Here is a 24,207-nt window from a genome sequence, read left to right as displayed (position 1 = left end):
ATGGCAAAAAATGGTAAATTTTTCTCTTAACAAATTACAGAATATTTCATTTTATTCTCAAAATGTTACACACATGTATTATGACAAACTACATTATATTTAACAAAAGTTAAAATGTTATTTAAAAAAAAAAAAAAAATTACACAATTTGATTTATTTCCGGAAGAAGCACATGGCTATTGGGCCAGTTATTAGGCTAAGCGTCCTCGATTCCAAAGCACTTACCCGCATTATTTAAAACACTTGCACACCTCCACCTCCTTGCCTGGCTCCATCCTGGCCCAACTCATGTATAAAGTATGCACAATCATGACAACAATGTTAAAGCAATGATGAAGCAGAACACATACGCTGTGCTTGCCCTTAAATCCCAACCAATGTGTAGGTCTGAACTGACCATGGTTGGGTGAAGAGAAAAAAAAAAAGGAATTCAGAGAATGCAGGTTTCTGCACACTGCCATTTGTTTACATTTTCTTTTATCTTTGTGCAATATTGGACAAAACCTGACGTTTGCAATTTGTTTAAACATCTTATGGGTTTGTTTTTTTTTTGGTATCTTTGTGCATATATGATAGAACTTGTGCAGAACTTTGGATTTTTACACAACAGTACAGTATGTTACATTTTTGTTCTTGCTTATATTCTGCACAATTCATCTTACAGCTGAGCAGGATACGTTTACCCAGAGTGTAATGTTCATGCCTTACAGTTCAATTATGATTAGCATTTTCCCTCCTTTGGATTCTTATCTTATTTACATTAAGGTAAGCATCAGTTTAAAATGCTCTAATTATAATAGGTTTGATGGTCCTTCGTGTAAATCCTGTATGACACTTTGAAATGGTTTACTTGTACTTGCACGGTTGGATCTCAGTAATACTTTGACTAGTGACTTTAATATGTTTTTTGTGATTTTACCTAAAAAAAAAATAAGACCACTTTTCATTAACTGTTGTTTCCATTAATCTCATTAGTAAGCCACAATTAATTTCGTATTAACAAGACCAAGCTAGATCAATAAGACTTTTACAAATACATCTTTAAAGGATGCAAAATATCATCTAATTATTATTGTCAAAGTCTCAGAAAATACAGAGATATATTTTTTTACCAATATCACACACCCCTAAAGCATGTTTTCACAGTTTTTGTTGCATTGCTGTTTAATACTCTTCTCAATTTATAATACTTTCTTAGGCAGGCAAAAAAATAAAGGAGAAAGAAAAAAACCACACACTTTCATTGGCGATGAATGTACTTTTCTTTAAAAACAACATTGTGATAACTAACCAGTTAGCCACACCACCATTTGTAATCCACATCTTCTGTCCATTGATAATATACTCATTTCCTTTTTTCTCTGCCCTTGTTTTAATGCCAGCAACATCAGAACCAGCACCCGGCTCAGTGACACAGTAAGCCTACAACATAAAATAAGCAAGCCAATAAACATCCCAAGCAATCTGTACTTTATATTTTGGAGTATTAAAGGTCTAATTTGTATTTACATACAATGAAAACATTTTACAGAAAACACATTCATTTGTTTAATTCAACACAAATGTCTGATAAAATGATGATTACAATCTTTCCACCTTTCATGATAAATTTTATTGAAATTAATTAATTAGGATATTTAACCATATACAGTATATTGGGTTCCCATTTTCAAATGAGAAAGACAACTGTTTTTCAAGTCAACTTCAGCCTTAAGCAATCTGGGTGTACAGCACTGGCTGCAAATTAAAACTTGTTTCTTGAGCAGATGATAACTTTCATTTTACACTGATGTTTGCCCAGCTACATTATAACCTCACACTAAATGCTGCTTTTAAATTCAAAATTGTTACATTTCTTTGAAGGAAGACAAAAAAAAAAATCAAAAACAAAAATGAAATAGATGTAAGATAGGGCTAAATTCATGCCTTTTCTTCCAGACGAACTTTTATAGTTTAATGTATTTGTCATGGTTTCTTATGTGTTTTACACAGGTAGCAAGAAGAAATATTCCCTGCTCTGCTTTCTCTTTGATTCCATCACTTTAGGCTCACAGTGAACCATTGTTTTTGTTAAGGGGTGTGTTTTCAACATACATTTGAATATATATTTACTTTTATTATGAACACTAAAATCTAAATTTTTGGCAAATTTGACAGCCCTACAAGGTATGACCTGTGAGCAAAGACTGAAGGAGAAGAACATTTCTGTTGAAGAAAACCAAGATTAAGAGGGGACATAATTTAATTCAGGGGTGCCCAATGAGTCGATCACGATCGAATCGGTAGATCACGTTGCATTCAAAAAAAAAATTTTTTTTTAAATGTTAGTCTATCATATATCCTCCCTATGGCATTTGCCACTTGATTGACATACAGGGCGGCCAGTATAAGATCTTTTCTCTTCTAACACACTGGTCATCCTGCACACACGATCAAACGCGCAAGCTACTGCAAAACTCCGGCTGTGATCTAGTTAGCCTTCCAATTTATATCAACTAAAGAAGGGATTTAAAAAGAAAATTGTTTGGGAGGGTATGGGCTGGATGTGGAATTGGAAGAGCATTTTTTTCTCACAATGTCACAATCGAAGTGCGTTTGTCTGATCTGTCAATCTATCAATGCTATTCCAAAGGAGGAAAATGTGGAAAGGCACTTTTAAACTGTTCATAAAAACTACGAAACTGACTTCCTTCCAAAAAGCGATCTGAGAAAGAGAAAGTAGAGGCAACTAAAATCGCAGTTAATCGGACAGCCGTCATTTTTCACTCGGCTAAATTCAAAAGCTCCTTGACTGCATTATTCGGCTCTACTTATTTATGCGAGTCAGTCTTTTCCCACATGAAGATTATTAAATCCAAATACTGCAGTGACTATAAATGTATTGAATTGTTTTTGTGCCATAGAGGTTATTCAGTTATGCAAGGTATGACAACATATATTTTATGTATAAAGTATACTCGTATATTTTATGTATAAAGTATACTCGGTATATATAATTTTTAATGTAGGTAGATCATTTCGACCTGGTCATTTTAAAAGTAGCTCATAGAAAAACTGTGGACCCGAACAGATATTTCTTCACATGGAGAACCACAGACACGTATAAATTACTAAAAATGTTCACTAATAAGACTAATTGCAGTGAAAACATGCATACATACTTTCTAAAATGTGCTTATTGACAACCTTTAACATTCCTTGGTTTACATTACAAAAAACTTACACACATTAGAGGTTCTTCTGACATTCTTCCCAAGTACTTCTTCTGCTGAACATCATTCCCTGCAATGATGACTGGCATTTGCTGGAATTGAGAAAACAAACACAATTTGCATACATGTAGCTAATTCAATTAAATAAAAAAAGTAAAGTATCTTCACTTACTCCCAAAGAATTTCCTTCTATAGCAGTCTGAACACCTGTGCAACCATAAGCCAACTCCTCGGTTATAAGGCATGCATCAAAAATCCCAAGACCAAGACCACCTAAAAAAACATTAAAAAAAAAAAAAAAAGAATTATGGTAATGAATGTAATTTTCACTAAACAGTTTACACCTACTAAAAAATTTAAAAGCACTTTACCACAATGTTCAGGAATGTGAGAGTTCATCAGACCCAGTTCCCAAGCTCTCTTGATAAGGGGCACAGGATACTAATAGAAACACAAAAAGAAAAGAAAAAAAAAAAAAGAAAAAATGTGAAACCGAAATCGTAGTCCCAATGACAGAAAAAATAAGTAGGTCTTTTAAAAAGACAGATAGTGGCATGTCGCGATTGAAGCCGCAGGCTTCTTCTATTTTTGAAGTTGCACTGAAGTCTGTCTATGCTGATGCTTTGCACTTTTTCTTTTATCAAAAAGAAACATCTTTAAATAGTAATACACCTTTCATCATCATTATTTCACAGAGTCTCGTGTTTGAAAAGTGCTCCTACAAGGTTGTTTTTTTTTTTATCTGCACGTTGCTATTATGCATGCGTAAGGCACACGCCTCCTTTTCTTATACTGACGATGCACTTGGAGATCAACCTGCACATTGGCAAAAACCATTGAACAAACTTTCTGGTTAAAGATTCATAGCATTACAATTATCAACTTTGGTTACTTGCAATTGACACAATTAACATTTTAAAATAATAACTGTTTATTATAATACATTACAACTTCACAAGCAAAGATAATTTGCTATTTATGTATATGTTTCATTATTATGTCCAAAACGGTGACCTAAGCTGTACGGTAGCAGTGCCAACACTGCACCACCATGCCTCTGTGAAGTCAAAGAAGAAAGAACACAGTCAGAAAAGTGCAAATCATAAACATAGTCAAAACAAATCAGAACTGCTGAAATCATAGTCAAAAGTCAGTAAAAATATGTAGGTTTTTAAAGGCAGAAAGTTCAAAGTGGTGGGTCATGACTGAAACCATGCTGGCTTATTCTATTTTCGGAAGTAACGTTGAAGGCAATCCAAACTGTGTGTGCTGACGCTTTGCACTTTTTTTACTATCAAAAACATATAAAAATGTCTTGTAAATAGAAAGAAGTCTTTTGTTATTATTATTTCATGGAGTCTCCTCTGTTTGTGGTTTGTCAGACTCCTTCAAGGGTGTTTTCACAGTCGCCGCACCATGTGGCTAATTATTATGCATGCATTGGGCATGTGCCTCCTTCTCGTGTATTGATATGGAACTCGAAGATCAACCTGCACATTTGGCTACAAGCATAGATAACTCACCCCATGGAGTCTGTATTACAAATGATTGGCATTATATAACCGGGTGCAGTCCCATCAATGTTGGCTGTTATGCTTCCAGAGGATGTTGCATTGGCCTCGCAAAGCTTTTTGGGGTGCTTGTATTGGAAAAATCTTTCCCTTAAACTGGCTGAATTATCAGTAAATAATTTGACAAACAAGGGGGAACACGAACCAGCAAATTTGCTGCAAATAGTGCTTTGGTGAAATTCGCTGATCAACACTACTCATTGATATAATTTAATTAGCTTCTCCCCTCCCCCCGCTACTTCTATCCAGCATAAAGTTCACACTGCTGTGCTTTTCTTAATGTTTATGACATTTTGAAATGTTTGTATTTTTGCTGGGCGGCACGGTGGCGCAGTGGTAGTGCTGCTGCCTCGCAGTTAGGAGACCCGGGTTCGCTTACCGGGTCCTCCCTGCATGGAGTTTGCATGTTCTCCCCGTGTCTGTGTGGGTTTCCTCCGGGTGCTCCAGTTTCCTCCCACAGTCCAAAGACATGCCAGTTAGGTGGACTGGAGATTCTAAATTGGCCCTAGTATGTGCTTGGTGTGTTTGTGTGTGTCCTGCGGTGGGTTGGCACCCTGCCCAGGACTGGTTCCTGCCTTGTGCCCTGTGTTGGCTGGGATTGGCTCCAGCAGACCCCCCGTGACCCTGTGTTCGGATTCAGCTTGTTGGAAGATGGATAGATGGATGTATTTTTGCTATAGCTTTAAATACTTAACTCTTTTGCTATTTTCTTATTAAATGCCTTTTTTACTGTGTAGTTTTCTTCCTTAATCGTATTCTGAATAATGACAATAAGTATGAAGCAAAGCAGATACACTAGCCAACGGCACTTAACACAGTGGAACCTTGGTTCACGAACGTCTCGGAACACGTACAAATCGGTTTACGACCAAAAAGTTTGCCAAACTTTTGCATCTGTTTACGACCACACACTTGGTATACAAACAAGCCAGTTTCCCTTTCGGTTTGTGCACACCGATGATTTCCACACATGTTCAGTCTCTCCCTGTACAGTGAGTGAGTGAGTGAGAGAGTGAGAGATAGAGAGAGACACACAGACACGCACACGTACGAGAGAGAGAGAGAGATATACACACACACACACAGGAGAGAGACACACACGAGCGAGCGAGCAAGAGAGAGACGGCTGGACGCATAAGGCCGAGAAGGCAGTTAAAGAATGCACCAGGTTTGTTTTTAAAGAGACAGATTGGGGCATTGTTTTAACCTCTTTGTATTTAATGAAGACTTTTTTCTATTGGATTTTAACCTCCACTTCACTTCTGTTTAAAACGATCGGTTCGTAGCGTGCATTGTTGCAATGTTATTTTTCTTGGTGGTTTATTAAATTATGGATTTTTCAAATGTTAATTTTTTTCCCTAGAGAAATTATGCTTGCCTAGGCCCCAAACCAACACCAATCCCAATGTACCATGAAATTAAATCATATAACAAATACACAACTGGAGATGTGAATACCGCATAGCTGTTAAGTGTGCTTGAATCTATTGTCCTATAAGGCACCATTTACGCAAACCATTTATTCTTAACTTCTGTGTGGATTTCCTTGTGGCTTTGGTCCTGCCATACCTGTTTCTGTCAGAGTTTTCTCCAGTTTCCTAGTTCCTGTTGATGGTGTAGGAAACTGTATTCCCCCCGAGACCGTGGCTTTCTTTTCAATTTCTCTAAAGGAAAGACATAAACCTTTAAGAGTTATAAAGGTATGTCTGTCCTTTGTTAATTGCCCGTTTCTCATCATTATGGCAGCAAAACACAGTGTGATATTGTTCATATAATGCTTCAGAGGGTACAACAACATACTTTGTTCCAACATTGCTTTTATACAAACATCGGCCATTTTATCATGACATTATTTTCTATGTTAATAAGCAATGTTTCTCTTTTTAAATAGTTAAAAAGTATTAATCTGGGTGACATGATGGCACAGTGATAGCACTGCTGTTTCACAGTAAGGAAACCAGGGTTTACATCCAAGGTCCTCCTTGCATGGAGTTTGCACATTCTCCCACAATCTGCGTTGGTTTCCTCCCATAGCCTAAGTCAGTTGAATTGGCGATACTAAGTTGGCCTTAGTGGGTGGTTGGGGTGTGTGTTTGTGTTCGCCCTGTGATGGACTGGTGACCTGTCCAGGGTTTGCTCCTGCCATGCACCCTATGCTAGCTGGGCTCTAGCAACCCTGTAACCCTGTTCAGGACAAAACCGCTTAGTAAATGACTGACTGAAATGTTATTAATAAATCAAAGGGATATATTTGCATATGATACTACATTAGACAAAGCATCAGATATCTTAAAAGCAACTAAATATATACTGTATAACACAATCAACATGGACATAACTGAGCAACATTAAACCAAGTATAAATAAGGAAAGCTTGGTAAACTAACATTTTACACATAAATACTGCAAAGGTATAATAAGAGTTATACATTGAAGTTCATGTACAATTTGCACTTTGGAGATCCTCAGCATGGCACTTGTTTAAAATCATTAATTCAAAATGAACTGTTGTTCTGTGCTTGGTGAAATTATCACTTTCATCATCACCTTCTCGTTTATAGTAAATGTGTAAACATTTTAACCTTAATATGCAACCAACACTAAACAAATTTTTACCTCTCCAGTTTTGTCATAGTGGGGTGCTGCAGGAATAATCTCTTCTCTGGCAAATTTTCTGGCTGTATCTCTGAATTCTTTCTGCTGCTCACTTAACTCTAAAAATTAAAAGTAAATAAACATTATTATCCAGTGTTTTGCTAGCCCTCAAACACTTGCACTTGCCAAAAAAAGTTTTTAAATTCAGTAATTAGTATTTAAAATTGAGTTATTATTCACCGATTAATCTTTATTATGAAACAATGATACATTTGCTTTGATTTCTCCATGACCAAAAACAGCACACACTCTCCTGAAGTTAGCATAAAATGCCAGAAGCAGCACAGACTCTCCTGAAATGAGCATAATTGTTAGCATATGGCATTTTAAAGATCATTAATAGCTACTAGCCAACCCGCGGAGTAGCATACGCTGCATAATCAGGCCGCTTTTTAAATGATTTTTAAGCACAGAGGAAAAAATAAACATTTGAAAAATCCGTAATTTAATAAACCACCAAGAAAACTAACAATGCAACAACGCACGCTACGAACCAACATACAATCGTCCATGACTGAAAACCGGAGGAGCGCCGTCGCACTTTCTCCTTCCAAAGCGAAGGACGGGGTTGAACGGTGCTCGTTCAGTGCAGCACTGCCGCTTATGTGCCCGCCCCCAACTCCCTACCTGAGTCGCTTTCGTCTGTGTACAGTCCACACGCACCTGTGAGTCAAGTTGACTGTTAATTTTCCAAACAACGCCTCATGTCGGTTTCCACGTTGATTTTTCATTGTTCTTTGCGGTTCCAGCTGCTTTTTTTTTTTTTTATATATATAATCCACCAAGTCACCCGACCATGGGGGGCTTTACAAAGGGCAGGGACGTAATCAGTGCGAGCGTATGACGAACTGGGAATTTCTCGTTCGTAGCGAACAATTGGAAGCCACGGTCTCCATCACGAATGGGGTTCAACGGCAGGAGTGCAGGAGCATCTATGAAGACGCATGTTTGTCGCGGATGCAAATTGCTGTATGTAACGTGTAAAACAGTTTGCTATGGTCACGCAGTCGTGCGTCATAACCGACAACTTGTTTTTTAAAGACTGCTTACTTCATTATGTTCTAATCTCAGTTGTAAAGGAATGTTTTAAGGATCCCATGGGATACCCCTCGCAAACCGTTTTACACGCTGCATATGGCGATTCACCTAAGCGAGAAACATGCCTCTATAAACAGTCAGCGTGGGTCGGAGCTGCATGTTGCCTCTACGACAGACGAATATAAATGACGCAATTTTTTCTTTGTCGTCGCGTCTGAGTTGATGGGCGTGGCTCTGCGAGTTGTCGTCGTATCCAATGGTCTTGGAGTTGGTAGGAGTGGCTCCTTCCTGCGTGCGCCATAGGTGTCTCACTTGTTGGTGGCTTAGTGAATCCACGCCGCTTTCCATGGTCGTCTTGCCTTAGTGAATTATATATATAGATTAATATTTCATCAAGTCTGAACATGTTTTCTATACAAGTGGAGCTTTAGGTTTCAAAATAGACAGCAATAAAACAGAAAACAATGGGAAAAATGCAAGAAATACTGAACAGCAATTTAAAATATTAGCTCTATACAATAGGACTTTAATAATAATAATCATTAAAACACAAGTTGCAGGAAGCATTGTTAGGAGTCTATGTGCGTTAAGAATGAATTGCTTTCTTTCATATCAGAGAACAGGAACTCTGAAGGGAGTCAAGATGGGAAAAGCATAGCATATGCTAACTCCATGCCCATTTTGTAAGCTGAAATGTTAAAAACACCCTTTGCTGTATTGTTTTCAAGATGCATTACAAGATGATCAGACTTATTTACTACTTACACCTGTGTACTAATGCACAATTTGCCACTGAATTGAAAGAAGAATCTGAACATCAATAATTACAATTCACTACCATACCAGTTAAATACATGTCATGTGTCTTCCGCTACACTCCTCCAATTTTAACTGTGATGCTAATGAACTGTTGTTAAAATCTATGAAAAAAGCTAGTCATTTAGGGGTTATGGACTTTTTTTCAATAAAATAACATCTGCTGTTGTTGTAGTCCCTACAAACTAAATATCTCTATGATTATATCCTTCTATTAACACATTTTGTGCTTATCATCGGAGAGCTTTGCCCTGTACTTCAAAACATTATGACCTGAGCCACTGGAATATCTAGCCTACATGGTAGTTTTGGAACACTGACATAATAAACTATTTTGAAATGAAAAACCAAAGCAGAGCATTTAAATGTGGTTTTGTTTTTTCTTGCTACAATTGTACTTGTTTGTGTTCTTTGTTGTATCGAGTCTTCTCTGAATATTGTGATTTTTCTCATGGGATAGACCCCTGTTCCCAATGACTATGCCATGGATAAGGTGGTTAGTAAAACAGGTGTATGGTTGCATTACATTCAAAGAGAGAATTAAAAAAAACTCTTCTAATTCCCTCATTTAATTGTGTAACACTACAAGTTCTAAAATGACAGCTCACAGCTGATTGAGTACATCATTACTCTCTCAAAGCATGCATGAACTATGTATTTTTACTTCTGTGCTAATTATTTTTGTGATAAAGATGCAACAACGAAAGTCTTGATTTTTTTTTTTTTTTTTTAACTTGAAACACCAGCAGATTTGTATATTTCATTAATTTAAATGGAGCAGGAATTCAAGGTAATAGGCATGATTACCACAATTCTACTTACAGAGACAATGAACCACTTATATATTTTTTTTTTAAATAAACTGGAAATTAAAAAGCACTTGAATTAATTGTTGATATTGCTGTAATTGATCATGAGGGGATGTAGAAGATTGACAAAGGCTGTCATTGCAAACAAAATACAATTTATTGACCACATTGGAAGCAGGGCTAAATTGTTAAGTTACACCATTCTCTTAAACAAATAGAAAAGACCAATAAGGTTTTAGTTCAATAATGAAATCCTAAAGACAGTCATTCAGAATGTAGCTGCCAAAATTGTTAATGTGGTTAGAACTAAAATTAAACATTTGGTGGGGTGAAGGAATCTCATAGTATGAAGCAATGTGCATAGATGAGCTAAATACAACTCTGAGGATATCTGAAATTCAAGAAGCTATTAAATCTTTACAGAGTGGGAAGGTGACATGTACACATGGCCAATCCAACAGAAGTTTGTGAAAACATAACATTATAATTGAGTTAATTTAACAGGTAACTATGGTTATGGAAGTTAGAGAAGAAAATGTACTCATTTAGACCAGTTCTTTTACTAAACAATGATATCATGATTTAAGCAAAAGCTTTATAAACAAAAATATAGAAAGTGCTCCCTTCTATAATATAATATGATCAAACTGTATTTGCTAAGGGTTAATATTTATTATTAAGCCTTTAACAATTTTACTGTAATGTATAAAACTCAACAGCATCCAAGCTTCTGAGGTCCAGCTATATATACATAGATAATGAAATCCCAGTGGAGACAGTAATTATCTCACAATAGTTCAAATATTCCAAAAGACCTATTCAAATGCAAATGGAAAATGTCATATTATTATTATTTTGTCAATAAATTGTCATTTATTCAACTCATATTAACAAAAAGCAAATTAAAAGCTTTACAAAGTTAATATTACTTACTAATAAATCCTTGTTTTAAAGTGATAAGTTTTTTGGAATGCAAAAAAGTCAAATTAAAAATAGTACAGCATTTTGCAGAGACCTAGAGTAAAGGGGGCAATAGTACTATCCAACTCCCAGTTTTACGACTCTGTATAAAATGCATGTAACTCTAAGACTAAGAAAATCAAATTGCTTGGATGGCCATGTAAAGGGAATCTTCCAAATGTGAAAATAATGTAGGAGACACTTTAAGGTAAAGATACTACTGTTATTTGCTCCTATGTATAATATAGTATTCAAAGGATTTGGTTGTTCAATTCAAAGACCTTAGTGGCCAGCTCTTTACAGGTTTGTATACTGACAAAGCCTTTTTAATTTTTTGAATAATCATGTACCAATCACAATTTTTCAGTAACATTTGTTTCACTGCGTGCAAGTTAAAAACAATTGTTAAAAATCTACCTACCTTTCCATAAATGCCTGTAATGGTAATTTAAAGGAAACATTAGTAATAATGATGATGATGTAAGTAGCATCTCCAGATAGGCCTGGGTAAAAATTTCAATTTTTTTCATTTAAACATTTTGATATTCGGTTCTTAAAGTCTCAAGATCAATCTTGTGAATCTCTGTCCTGCTCAATTACTGTAAGTAAATTTTCGCTTATCTTCGTTTTTGGATTCCAATATAGTAGATGCCGTTAATGGGCCTATTAAGGCCTATGGATAAAGCACTTTACTACTTTACATAAAATGGTATGTCCTCTTTAACAGAAATCAGCACCTTAGACACTTTAATCAGATGTTTGGACTTAATATGGATTCAAATGGTGCATTGGTAAACAACAACTGGATAAAAACAAAACCTAATGAAAGCTGCGCAATTCAAACATTAATTATTGTTGTAACAGAACACTCGTAAATGTGATCTCAGTCTACAACCAAAAACGTAAAGCCTAAACAATCCACACTGGAGTTTGTGGGTAGCTACTGTTTAATTCTCACCCCATGTCCAAAAAAAAAAAAAAAAAACAGAACAGTAACAGTTTTTATCTGTAAAGATAAAAGACCCTACAACATGTTTCACCCGGCAAAGCATGTGGACAATTGTCAATTTCAGAGCAGCCTGCGACACAAAAGTGAGCATGTGTTCAATGCTGCCGACTTGAAGTAGCTCCATAATAGCAAAATTACCAGTCACTATGGCTGGTTCTTTTTCTTTAATATTCCATTCATTCAATGCCGTTGTCAAGAACAAATAAGCTCTTGATTCTCATTTAAAAATGCTTTCTTTTTGTCTGAGGAATGTCAGGACACCTTTTTGAGACTGATTAACCTGACTGCTACAAATGAGCAACTGAAGATGTGTAACTTGTAGAATTATATAAAGACACAAGTCTTCTCGCTGTATCTTTGTTTTTGATTAATTAAAGATTTTAAATGCCCAATAGGGGAAAAGATTTGGCTAACAGTTTAGTTGAAGGGTGTCTATATGGAGACTCATAACATAAATAGGTTACTGAATAACAATTATTATTTAAAAATGACAGATATTTTGCTAAGTAGATGCCACTGCATTGTATTAAAACAAGGTGCCCACCCTTAACATGTATAAGCTCTTATCTGGCGATAAATATGTTAGTTAAATTATGGTGAATTTTGTATAAAAACAGTGTTGAGATATTTTTTCTTTTAAAAAAAAAGAGCAATGGTATTTTGTTCCACATTTTCCAAATACAGATGCCATTCCATGCTTATGCATACATTCTGAAGTCACTACATAGACCCTTCAAATAAAGTGATACGGAAATTTGTCACATTATATTAATGTTCTCTATACATGGTTAAGTAATTTCAAATAAAGTCATCACTTCAAATATATCAGTGCAGAGTAATTTGGTGAAGATAAAATCAATATTGAATCAAATTAGGACATCAATGCTGACAGCAAGCCTTATCTCCAGACTACAAATTCATTTCAAAAAGTGCTTCCTGAAATTAAGTAAGGTAACACTAAGAACAGGACTTTTTAAATACTGAGTTATTGAGTTAAAGTCTGCTATTGACAACATACTGTAAATACTTTCAGTTAGTACAAATGTGTAACCAGTAAACTTACCAAAACTATACCCAACAGAAGCAGATTTCGTTGATCCTGTAGCTTCATGAGGACTGGTATGCTGAAATCGAAGCCCTGTTTGTACAGAGGCCCTCAATGCCTGTTTTTTGGAAAAGAAAGAAAATTATAAATGAATTTAATAAAGGAGTGGACAATGTTCCAAAATAATCATGATGATAAAAATGATTTTAAACAACCGAAATTGGTAGCATACAGTAAATAATGCTTTATGCGTACATAATTTTCAGTTAAAAACACTATGTTGAATAAAGTACACAAAACCATAAGGTTGAACAGAGGCTTGCATTTTAAACAAAAAATAAAAATATTTATGAAAACATTTGAAAACAAAAATACTGAAATAATAATATGCTTGCATTGTTGTCCTTAGCAGTATTTAACCTAACATGTCCAGTTAACAGCTTACATGGTCTGTGTTGAAAGTTACGTATCAATTATATTAAAAAAAAGAGTTCTTTGTGTGTGCATTTTATATATACACACACACAAATATTATTATACTAGCAAAATACCAGCGCTTAAAGTAATGAAAAAATAAAGAAACATTTTAAAATAACGTAACATGATTGTCAATGTAATTGTTTTGTCACTGTTGTGAGTGATGCTGTCATATATATATATATATATATATATATATATATATATATATATATATATATATATATATATATATATATATATATATATATATATATATATATATATATATATATATATATATATTAAGTAAACGGTAATATGGTATCCGCGGATCTAAAAATAGCAACGGTGTCAGTTTCAATACCGTTATACCGTCATAAAACAATGCACTTATATAGGAGACAAGATTAAATATTAAATATAATTTATTTAATGCCTAAAATGCGTGTATGCGATGCATGGTTGTCATCACGTGACAGCGTGATGGAGAAAGAGAGAGGTGGGGAAAGATGGCGAGTCGCACACCAAGTGACCTGGTCTCGAAAAAGAACACAACTTCTGCAGTTTGGCAGTATTTCGGGTTTCGGCCGAACGAGAAGGGAGAGGCGGTAAATACGGACGAGGCAATTTGCAAATTGTGCAACAAAAGGTGACCGCGAGAGATGGAAATACCTCGAACCTAAGGTCGCATATCTGAAACCACCATTCACTCACTGCTGCGAGGATGGACCCGAGTTCACTCAGTGCAACAGTTTCAACTCCTCCCGATGCAGGACCAACAACATTTAGGTCCACCGCCACTACGCAACCGACGATAATGGGGGCCTTCGGGAAAGCAACAAAGTACAAAAGGGACAGTGTCCGTTGCAAAACCTGTACTGATGCAGTGACAAAATACTTGGCGAAGGAAATGGTCTCTTTCCTCACAGTGGAAAAAAAGTCCTTTACGGACATGGTAAATGTCCTAGATGCCCAGTACGAGCTGCCTGGACGGAAATATTTCTCACAAACAGCCGTCCCACATTTATATAGTAAAGTTAGAGACAATGTTCAAGTGCTGCTGTCAGCGTCACACAGTTATTCATAACAACTGACATGTGGTCGCCAGTTAACATGACACCATATATGTCTCTGACTGTCCGTACTATTACACCTGACTGGAAACTTGAATCCAAATGCCTCCAAACTACGTATTTTCCTGAGAGTCATACAGCAGACAATCTTGCTGCTGCGCTCAGAGCTGCACTTCAGGAATGGCAACTTAACGAGAAAAAACTTTCAGCCATAACCACTGACAACGCTGCCAACATTCATGCCGCAATCAGGTCCCTGCATTGGCGTGGTGACTTTGGGAGTATGCTGCAAAAAAAATCTGATGCAATGGTAGGTCCCATCGGCATCGGCACCGTAGAGGACCGAGTCGGAGCTGAAATAACAGACTACTGTTTGGAGCCAGTTACTCAAGGAGACAAGGACCCACTTCTCTGGTGGAAAAATGCTGCCAGACGTTTTCCCCAGATGTCGCGAAAGTGGCGAAAGTACCTGTGCATCTGTGCCACAAGCACACCATCGGAGCGGGTTTTCAGCACCGCAGGTAAAGTTGTCGGTCCACAACGCGTGCCCTGTTAAAGCGGACAAAGTAAACATGCTGGTTTTCTAGCGAAATCTTGAATAGATTGATGCCACTTGCCATTCGTTCCTTTTAGCACTGTGTTTATTTTTATTTCATTGATTCAAGTATTTTATTTGGTTTACGTTAAAAACGATATTGGAAAGAAGACGTTTTTGTTTAGGACTATTGCTTTGCAATACTTTTTATAATATGGATGATGTTTATGTTAATTCAACTCTGGTTGACTGTTGTGGGTCGATTTGCCCTTTTTATAAGCTGCTCATCTTTGTTATTAAAAGTTGTTCAGGCGGTCTGATTTAATTTAATTGATTTGTGTGCTGGCTCTCGCGAAAACTGTTCTGGATGTTTATGTTAATTTAATTCTGTTTGACTGTTGTATTTGCACTTTTTATAAACTGCTATTTGTTGCTAATAAAAGTTGTTAATATTGTTCTGCATGTTATTTTGTTATTGTTTCAGTATTAGTGTTTGATATTCAGTTTCTGAACGGTTTAGGCACAAGCCAACAGTTTGGTGACGCTGTCTGAGCCTTACGTCACAATTTTTTTATTATTCACGGTAATACCGTATACCGAGGTAAAATAGGGAGGAGGTTTGACGGTATCAAAATTTGGATACCGCCAACACTGATATATATATGTGTTTTGTATATATATATATATATACACATATATACACATATATATATATATACACATATATATATATATATATACATACACACACACATATATACATATATATATACACATATACATACATATACACATACACATATACATACATATATATATATATTATATATATATATATACACATGTATATATATGTGTGTATTATATATGTGTGTATATATAAGTCGACAATTCCACTTTATTCTCGCCTTTTATCTCAAGATTAAATTCGACATGTTGACTTTATTCTCGTAGTTTGTCATTAAAGTAGATCATCATTTGCTTCATCTTAAAATGAATGTTTCATTTACTAGATTTTCTCAAACCTCCGTCATAAATTATGTAGCAACATGTTGACTTTATTCTCATCATAAGTGTCAAGATTAAAGTGGAAATGCTGAGAATAAAGTCAGCATCTCAACTTTATTCTTGACATATAGTTTTTTTTTCTTCACTTTGTCCGTATTTTTTTTTTCTTCACCGTGGCCCTAATACACTTCCGTACAAAACCCTCAGCAATTCAGTGACAAAACTTTTGCTCAGGACACTGTGTGCTGCAAGGGTTTCTGCAATATGGACACAGGTCCAAATATGAGCAAATATAAGAATGGCAGATAGGGTCACTTTAAACAGGAACCACATTGAGTGCTACAAGGATTTTTGCACACAGAACACACCTAATGCTTAAACAACTGTATGTGTATATAGCCTATTGGTTTGCTATTTACTTTACAAGATGAGAGCTGCTGTACACTCAGCCACACTATACAGACTGCGCTGACGCTGAGAACAGAGATATCACTTCCCGACGCTTTTTTTCTGATATCCGAAAGGCTGGTTTCACTAGACTTTTTTTTTATTTTATCAGACTTCCTCTTTCCCGCCCACCTCCACATCCTCTTTGCTTATGAACTGCCGCTTCACTCCCGCTATTAGCATGTACAGACCCCTCTCGCCTGCCCTCCTCTCCATACTCCTTGCAACTGTATTAAGCTGCTACACCCTCGCTATTACCATGTACAGCCCACTCTCGAAACCCCACCTCCCTATACTCTTTGCTTGTGAACTCTGCTCTGCCTCGACACCTGCTACTAGCTTTAGCAGTATTTGCCCACCCGCCCGCTCGTCCCTTGCCATCTCTGCAGATCATTAGATCTGCCTGTGCCTGCAGATCTGCAGCTGTCATCTCACAACGTCATGCAAGATGACAGCCGGGCGCTCAACTAAAAAGACACTAGGGAGAACACTGCTATATATTACTTAAAATATGCTGAAAATTCACAAAAATAGGCAAGGACCATAAACTGTGACATGTGACTTTGTTTCCTACTCTTTTGCTTTAATAAAAATGTGGTGCAGCTCAAAAGAAAAAAGCTTTGGTCAATCAGGACAGAAGTACACAAAGCATTTGCAGGCGCTAGCATATATGGCACAACTTCAACCAAGGTTTTTTGCTTCCCTACTTTTCTCTTCGATTATGTCAATTTATGTATTCAAAAAAACACTCCTGTGGGCTGGAGCTGGAATTATAGCCCAAATCTGTAGCTATGGAGAATACTTTATGTTAATAAGAAAATGTTTGGAAACAGTATGTTTCACACAAGGCTTTCTTCTTTGTAATATTACGACAACCAAAATGCTCAGGTTAAACATAAAGTGTTTAATAGAAATCTGTGATGCTATCCATCTGTTGGACTACATTGTGTTAATCATGTGCTAATAAAATGCAATTAAAAAAATCATTTTAACAGATAGCAAGCAACGGTAAAGTCTGTAAAGACTCTTAAACTTACAAAAGTTGCAAGTGTAAAAGATGAATGCAGTACTCTATTGACACCCAAACCTCTAAATTTACAACTGTTTCTCTGCTTAGAAACTCAAACTTCAGTAAATTATTAACCCTGTGACCCTGAACTGGACTAAACAGATTTAAGAATAAAAGGATGAACCAATTATTTTATACAAATAACTGTCCTTCAGTGAAAGCTGCAAAAATCACTTGGGCATAAGGATTCTTTTATGAAATAGCGAAAATACAGCTTTTTGGGAGAGTCACTGAGGCTTTACAGAAAGGTACAACACTAAGTAACATGCAAGTCTAAAATTAAACTTTGTAAAAGTTGTTTAAATTCAGTTATTCTACTCAAAGTACCAGGGACAAAATACAAAAACACTGAATTTTGTTGTAAGTTTTGCAATGCACAAGAATTGTGATTTAGCTCTGTAGTATAGTGAAAGTTATTATTCTCTCTTTTATTTTGAGATGAGGCATATTGTTTGCAGTTAAGTGAGTACTACACACACCTCTTCAAAAGAAAGAAGAGAATCAAAAGGACAACCACACAACTGCAGCATAGGCCCTGGAACCTCATCTTCAACTTATTGTCTCTCTGATACACCTGTTTCAACAGAACAAAAAGAGCCAAAAGATGTGGACGATCCAAAAGTGGAGATAGAAGAATGCTCCACCTCTCTGATGCAATTCACCAGTTCCATTGGAAAAACAGCACAACTACTGTCTTCCAAGTGTGGCATGAGCTATGTAAAAAAGAACAAACGATGCACTAGACTCAGATACAACAGGCAGGGTTACACTTAATTGACTCCCATGTTTGCAATGAATATATACATACTAATAAGTTTTATTCGAGTGTCAATTCCTTTGCAACTTTCTTGTTAGAGAAAAACTGTGGTAGTCTCAAAAGATGAATGCAGTACTCTATTGATACCCAAACCTCTAAATCTACAATGGTTTCTCTGCTTAGAAACTCAAATTTACCATATTTTATGTATTTAAACTAATATACTGTAATTGGCTAGAAGGCAGCTATTAGGATGAGGGGTGGTGTTTTACATTGACTACATCGGCTTTGGCTAGTGTAGCCAATTCGAGACGAAATCCAACAAGTGGTGTATTTTGAGAGGACACTCTGAACACCAGTGTTGAATCTGCTTGTGATTTGCCCACTTCTGGCCCGACTGCATGCTTAGAAGACTCTGGCCTCCTTTGACCCTTCTGCACCACAAGCGGTTTTCATCTACAAGATCACTGGATAATTTTGTTTTCACAACATTGTCAGAAACCTCTTCAAAAAGTGAAAGAAATGTGTAGCTGGAATGTTAAATTTGGAATGTAATTGTTCACAGGATGCAAAGACGTTGTCTATATAAAGATCTCTAAGCAAGTTAATTCCAAATTTTTTCCAGATATTAAAACTGCATATGTTTGTGAAGGTTGAAAGAGGTGGTTCTCTTGCAGGGGTGCCACAGATAGAAGCTGCTCCGTCTTAAAATGCTTTCTACATTGGTTCCAGATTTTAAGTGAGTGGAGCACAATTGGGTTATTAGTGTATTGCCGATAACGTGTGTTTATTGGAGCGCAGAGCAAGGAATACAAAGAAGTACTGCAGGATTTTACTTCTATTGCAGTCCAAGCCTGTGTATGTTCTTCTATTTGTGTCCAGGTTCTTATCGCCTGTATATTTGCCGCTCAGTAATAAAACTGGAAGTTTGGTAGAGCCATGCCGCCTTCTGCCTTTTGTCTTTGTAGGGTTGCTCTTTTGATGCGTGGATGTTTTGAATTCCAAATAAATGAGGTTATTGTTGAATCTAATTGCTTAAAGAATGATTTATTAATGTATATTGGGATGTTTTGAAATAAAAAAGGAGCTTAGAAAGAATATTCATCTTAACAGTGTTAATTCTTCCAGCTAGTGTGAGATGAAGAGTTGACCATCTATGCAAGTCTTGTTTAATTTTTTCCATGCAGACGGCGAAATTTTGTTGATAAAGAGCTTTATGTTTACTTGTGATGTTTACCCTAGGTATTTAAACTGTTCTGCAATGATAAAAGGTAGGGTGTCTAATCTAATATTATATGCTTGAGAATTCACTGGAAAGAGTACACTTTTATTCAGATTAATTCTGAGACCAGAGATCTTTTGAAATTCTGTGAGTGCTGCTAAGACTGCAGGCACAGAATTTTCTGGGTCCGATATATACAGTACCATATCATCTGCATATAATGAGATTTTCTGTTCCAGTCCTTCTCTGCTAATCCCCTTTATCTGATCAGTATTTCGACAATGTATTGCCAGTGGTTCAATGGCAATGCAAACAGCAGCGGTGACAAGGGCATCCTTGTCTAGTGCCACGTTCTAGTTTAAAGTAGTCTGAGCAAATGTTATTGATGCAAACTGAAGCTTCTGGGTTAGTATACAGTAATTTAATCCATGCACAAATGTTCGGGCCAAACCCAAACTTCTCCAATATAGTAAAAAGGTATTTCCATTCAATCATGTCGAATGCTTTTTCTGCATCCAATGATAATAATATTTCTGGGGTGTTTGATTTAGTTGGTGAGTATATTACATTAAACAGGCGTCAAGATTTGAAGATAAGTGTGCCCCTAATAAATCCAGTTTGGTCTTGTGATATTACGAGGGAGCACTTTCTCCATCCTTCTAGCTATGATTTTAGAGAGTATTTTAACGTCGTTATTCAGAAGTGAAATTGGTCTGTATGATGCACATTGTAATAAGTCCTTATTTTGTTTTGGAAAGACAGTGATTAGTGCTTGGCGAAAGGTTTGTGGAAGAATTGGTTATCTCTGGCTTCTGTAAATGTTGCTAATAGGAGGGAAGCTAGCTGAGCGGAGAATTTCTTGTAAAACTCTGCAGGGTAGCCATCAGGGCCTGCTGCTTTTCCACCTTGGAGTGACTTTATAGCATCTAGTAATTCTGATAATGCCAGAGGTTTATCAAGTTCCTCCACACTAAAAGCGTCTATTTGTGGTATCTGTAATGTATCCAGAAATGCATTAGATTGTATATTGTCTTCTTTAAACTCAGTAGTATATAGGGATTTATAGTAGTCTCTGAAAGTGTGCATTATATTTTTGTGTTCGATGATTTTATCTCCGTTCTGTTAGTGATTACCGAGATTGCGCTTGCATTCTTGCTTGTGAATTTGTTGAGCTATAAGCTTATTAGCTTTCTCTCCATGTTCATAGTAATGATGTCTGGATTTGTAAATTAGTTGTTCAGTTTCTTTAGTTGTCAAGAGGTTTAATTCTGAATGTAGAGCCTGCCTCCTCTATGTAGAGTCTCGCTTGGTAGTCTGGCATGTTCTTCATCTATTTTAGTAATTTCGCTTTTATCTCTGCTACTTTCTTCGCTTCGGATTTATTTCTGTGGGAAAGATATGAGATAATCTGTCCTCTTAAGAAGGCCTTAAGAGTTTCCCAGAGTATTCCTGCAGAGATCTCGGGGTATGTATTTGTCTCTAGAAAGAATTTGATTTGTTTGGATATAAATTCAGTACAATTCTCGTCAGCTAATAGAAGGGTTGAGGCCATCTGGGTGAGTGTATGGGGCTTAGTAATTTCAGCTCCAAGATCATAGGTGCATGGTCCGAAATAACAATAGCATCGTATTTACAAGATTTAATCTTAGGCAAGAAGTTATTGTCTATAAAGAAGTAATCAATCCTTGAGTAGCAATGATGTACTGGTGAGTAGAAAGAATATGTTCTTGAATTTGGGTTTAAAAACCTCCAGGGATCTGATAAGTTGTGATCAGTTATAAACTTTGTAATTATCTTTGCGGTGTTAGGCTTCCCCTGTGGAGGAAGTCTATCTAAAAGTGGATTTAAACACAATTAAAGTCCCCAGCCATTATAACTTTATGAGTGTTCAGATTGGGAATGGATGCAAATAAATTTTGTATAAATTCCTTATCATCAACATTAGGTGCATAAACATTTATCAAAATCATTTTACAGTTAGATAAGTCTCCCATGACCATTACATATCTCCCTTCAGGATCCAATACTACATCTGATGCTACAAATGGTACTGTTCTATGTATGAGAATTCCCACCCTCTAGTTTTCTTTGTAAAACTAGAATGGAACATTTGGCCAGTCCAGTCTTTTTGCAGCCGGAACTGATCCTTGCTTAGTAAGTGGGTTTCCTGTAAAAATACTATTTTAGCATTTAGACCTGTTAGGTGAGAAAGTACTTTCTTTCTCTTTAATTCGTGATTCAGGCCTTTAACATTCCAGCTTACGAAGTTAACTGTCCCATCATGGAGACACTGATTCTGAGTTTTTGATGTCATTTTATAGTCTTAACTGGAAGTGAAATAGTTTAGGTCTTAATTTCCTATTTCCCCAAGAGTTGTTGCCATGCAGCTTATTATTACGTTGATAGTTATAATTATAAAGATTGAGATGATAGATTAGGTATAGATCAAGCCTGCTCTCTTTCTCTTCCCCTTAACCCCCCACCCTCCCTTTTTGCCTCCCCAAGTGAGGCTAAAACCCACTTCACGCAGTCCCAGTCCTCTGACATACCCAGAGACAGAGCGTCCAAAGCACAACAAGCCCCATGCAGTGGCGCTTTATGGTTAAAAGATAGAGATATCTGTTACCAATATAGTCTTTAAAAGAGAAAAAAAAAAAAGAATTTTGCACTTAAAATATATATATAGTCTTCAGCAATTTTAGTGCATTAAGATGATACCCCAGATAATAAACCCGGTGATGGTGTTAAAGATGTGTCCAAAATAAGCATAACAAGTCTTAATGCAGTAATAGCAATAACAGTAAACCAAGGGTATGATATTGAACAGTCTCTTTTAGGGTACACATGAAATAATTAGAAAAAAAAAAAAAAAAAAGGAGGAAAAGTAATTAGGCACAATAAAACATAAACAGATAGCGCCCTAGTAATACTAAGTAATAATAAGAATATATGAGAATATATGCTGATAAAAACCCGTATTTTAAAACAATAGATCAGACAGTAGATTATTAATCCTAGCTTTATCATTTACCGCCATGACTCACTATTATGTATCAGAATAGTCCGGGATCAGCTTTCTTAATTCATTTTCTGCTTCTTCCTTGCTAGCGAAGACATAGAAATGACCTGCCATTCCACTTTCAGTTTTGCCGGATACAGGAGGCTGTATTTGACACTGGCTTGCCGTAGCGCTGTTTAATATTATAGAAGGCTGCGCGTTTATAGCTGTTGCTGGAGAGAAGTCAGGGAAGATACGAATGTGGTTATTTTCATATATAATATCTTCCTTGTTTCTGAGGAGTGCCATCACCTCTAGCTTAAATGATAATCGTTCAAAAAACTATAAAAGATCTTGGTCGGGTCTGACGGTGTTTGATCGCGACGCTGTAAGCGCTGCTATCTCAGATTCTGCTTTAAAGTCGCCCGATTATTTTAGAAAAAGTTCAGCTGCGAATTTCACAGGGTTTGAACTTTCTCGATTCTCCGCAGACCTTCAATTCTGACATTATACCTTCTACTCCCATCTTCTAAAGCAGCCAGTCTGTCTCCAAGTTTTTCTCTGAGTTTTTTGCATTCGGAACTGACATTTACTGCTCTTTCCTCGGCACTGGCAGCTAAATGTTCGGCCATTTCAATCCGATTCGTGAATGTCTCCTTAAGATGCTCCAATTGATCAGCAAGCGTGCTCAGTTTAACCGAGTTTTCCTGAATGCGCTCTTCAATTTTACCCAGCACCTGTCGAAGCTGAAGTTGCACCTCTTGACGCAGCCTTTCATTTGCCTGTTGGAATTCCTGTCGCAGCCATTCATTGGCCTGTTTCATCTCCTGTTTCAATTCCTGTTTCAGTCTCTCAAGTGCCTTTGCCGTTGCTTTCTCATTAGCCTTCTCGCTTTTCTTTATATCTTGCGTGAGCTCAGCGAGCAACACCTTCAGTTCAGATAGTTCAATTGTGCCTTCTTGTACCGTAGATGAAGCAGCAGACTTTGCTGAAGCCGGTGTCCCCGCTGCTCCAGGCTCGCGTAATTGAAGCCGCGGACTTCCCGGCCCTTTCCAGTTTCAGGTAATCGTCTCCAATCGGCGAGCTATCCACATCTGCACTCACGATCGCACCTTCGCTCCCCTTTTCGCTCTCAGCCGGCGACGATGTAGCGGACCGTGGTCCCGAGGAGTCTGTGCTTTCACCCATCTGATCCAGGTCTGTCTCTGATAGGCCGTATCTTGAACTGGGGCTTGCTGATCGTAGCTTGAATGTAGCTTTAGTTTGATTCTTTCGAACCCCACTTCTTGTTGGCCATGTTTATATGTGCTTACATATACTGTAGCAGTCCCTCTCGGGTTGAATAAATACAGGATATCTCAGAATAATAAGCAAATATGAAAAATAACACCACTGCTAGCGGAGCTCCACTTCAGACGTCCATCTCTCGCATCGGACGAGACCAATAGAAACTTATTCTAAAACATTATTAGATACTGCCATATTTAAAAAATGTTTTGAACAGATCCTCCGAGTTACATTTTT

At 36.7% G+C, this 24,207-nt stretch overlaps 1 protein-coding gene across 1 annotated transcript in view; it reads right to left on the bottom strand.

Annotated features, from left to right (window-relative positions):
- Window positions 1-24,207, bottom strand: part of acadm (acyl-CoA dehydrogenase medium chain) — a 55,372-nt gene that overhangs the window by 15,064 nt on the left and 16,101 nt on the right. The window contains exons 2-7 of the mRNA XM_039734867.1: window positions 13,134-13,233; window positions 7,400-7,497; window positions 3,584-3,653; window positions 3,385-3,485; window positions 3,224-3,304; window positions 1,292-1,422 (exon numbers count right to left, since the gene is read on the bottom strand). Coding sequence (XP_039590801.1) covers window positions 1,292-1,422; window positions 3,224-3,304; window positions 3,385-3,485; window positions 3,584-3,653; window positions 7,400-7,497; window positions 13,134-13,233 — 581 coding nt within the window. The remainder of the gene's footprint in view (window positions 1-1,291; window positions 1,423-3,223; window positions 3,305-3,384; window positions 3,486-3,583; window positions 3,654-7,399; window positions 7,498-13,133; window positions 13,234-24,207) is intronic.

The sequence above is a fragment of the Polypterus senegalus genome, chromosome 14 (genome assembly GCF_016835505.1).
Source record: "Polypterus senegalus isolate Bchr_013 chromosome 14, ASM1683550v1, whole genome shotgun sequence".
Classification (NCBI taxonomy): Eukaryota; Metazoa; Chordata; class Cladistia; order Polypteriformes; family Polypteridae; genus Polypterus; species Polypterus senegalus.
Note: the sequence above shows the minus strand (reverse complement) of the source record. Positions and strands in the feature narration are given on the sequence as shown.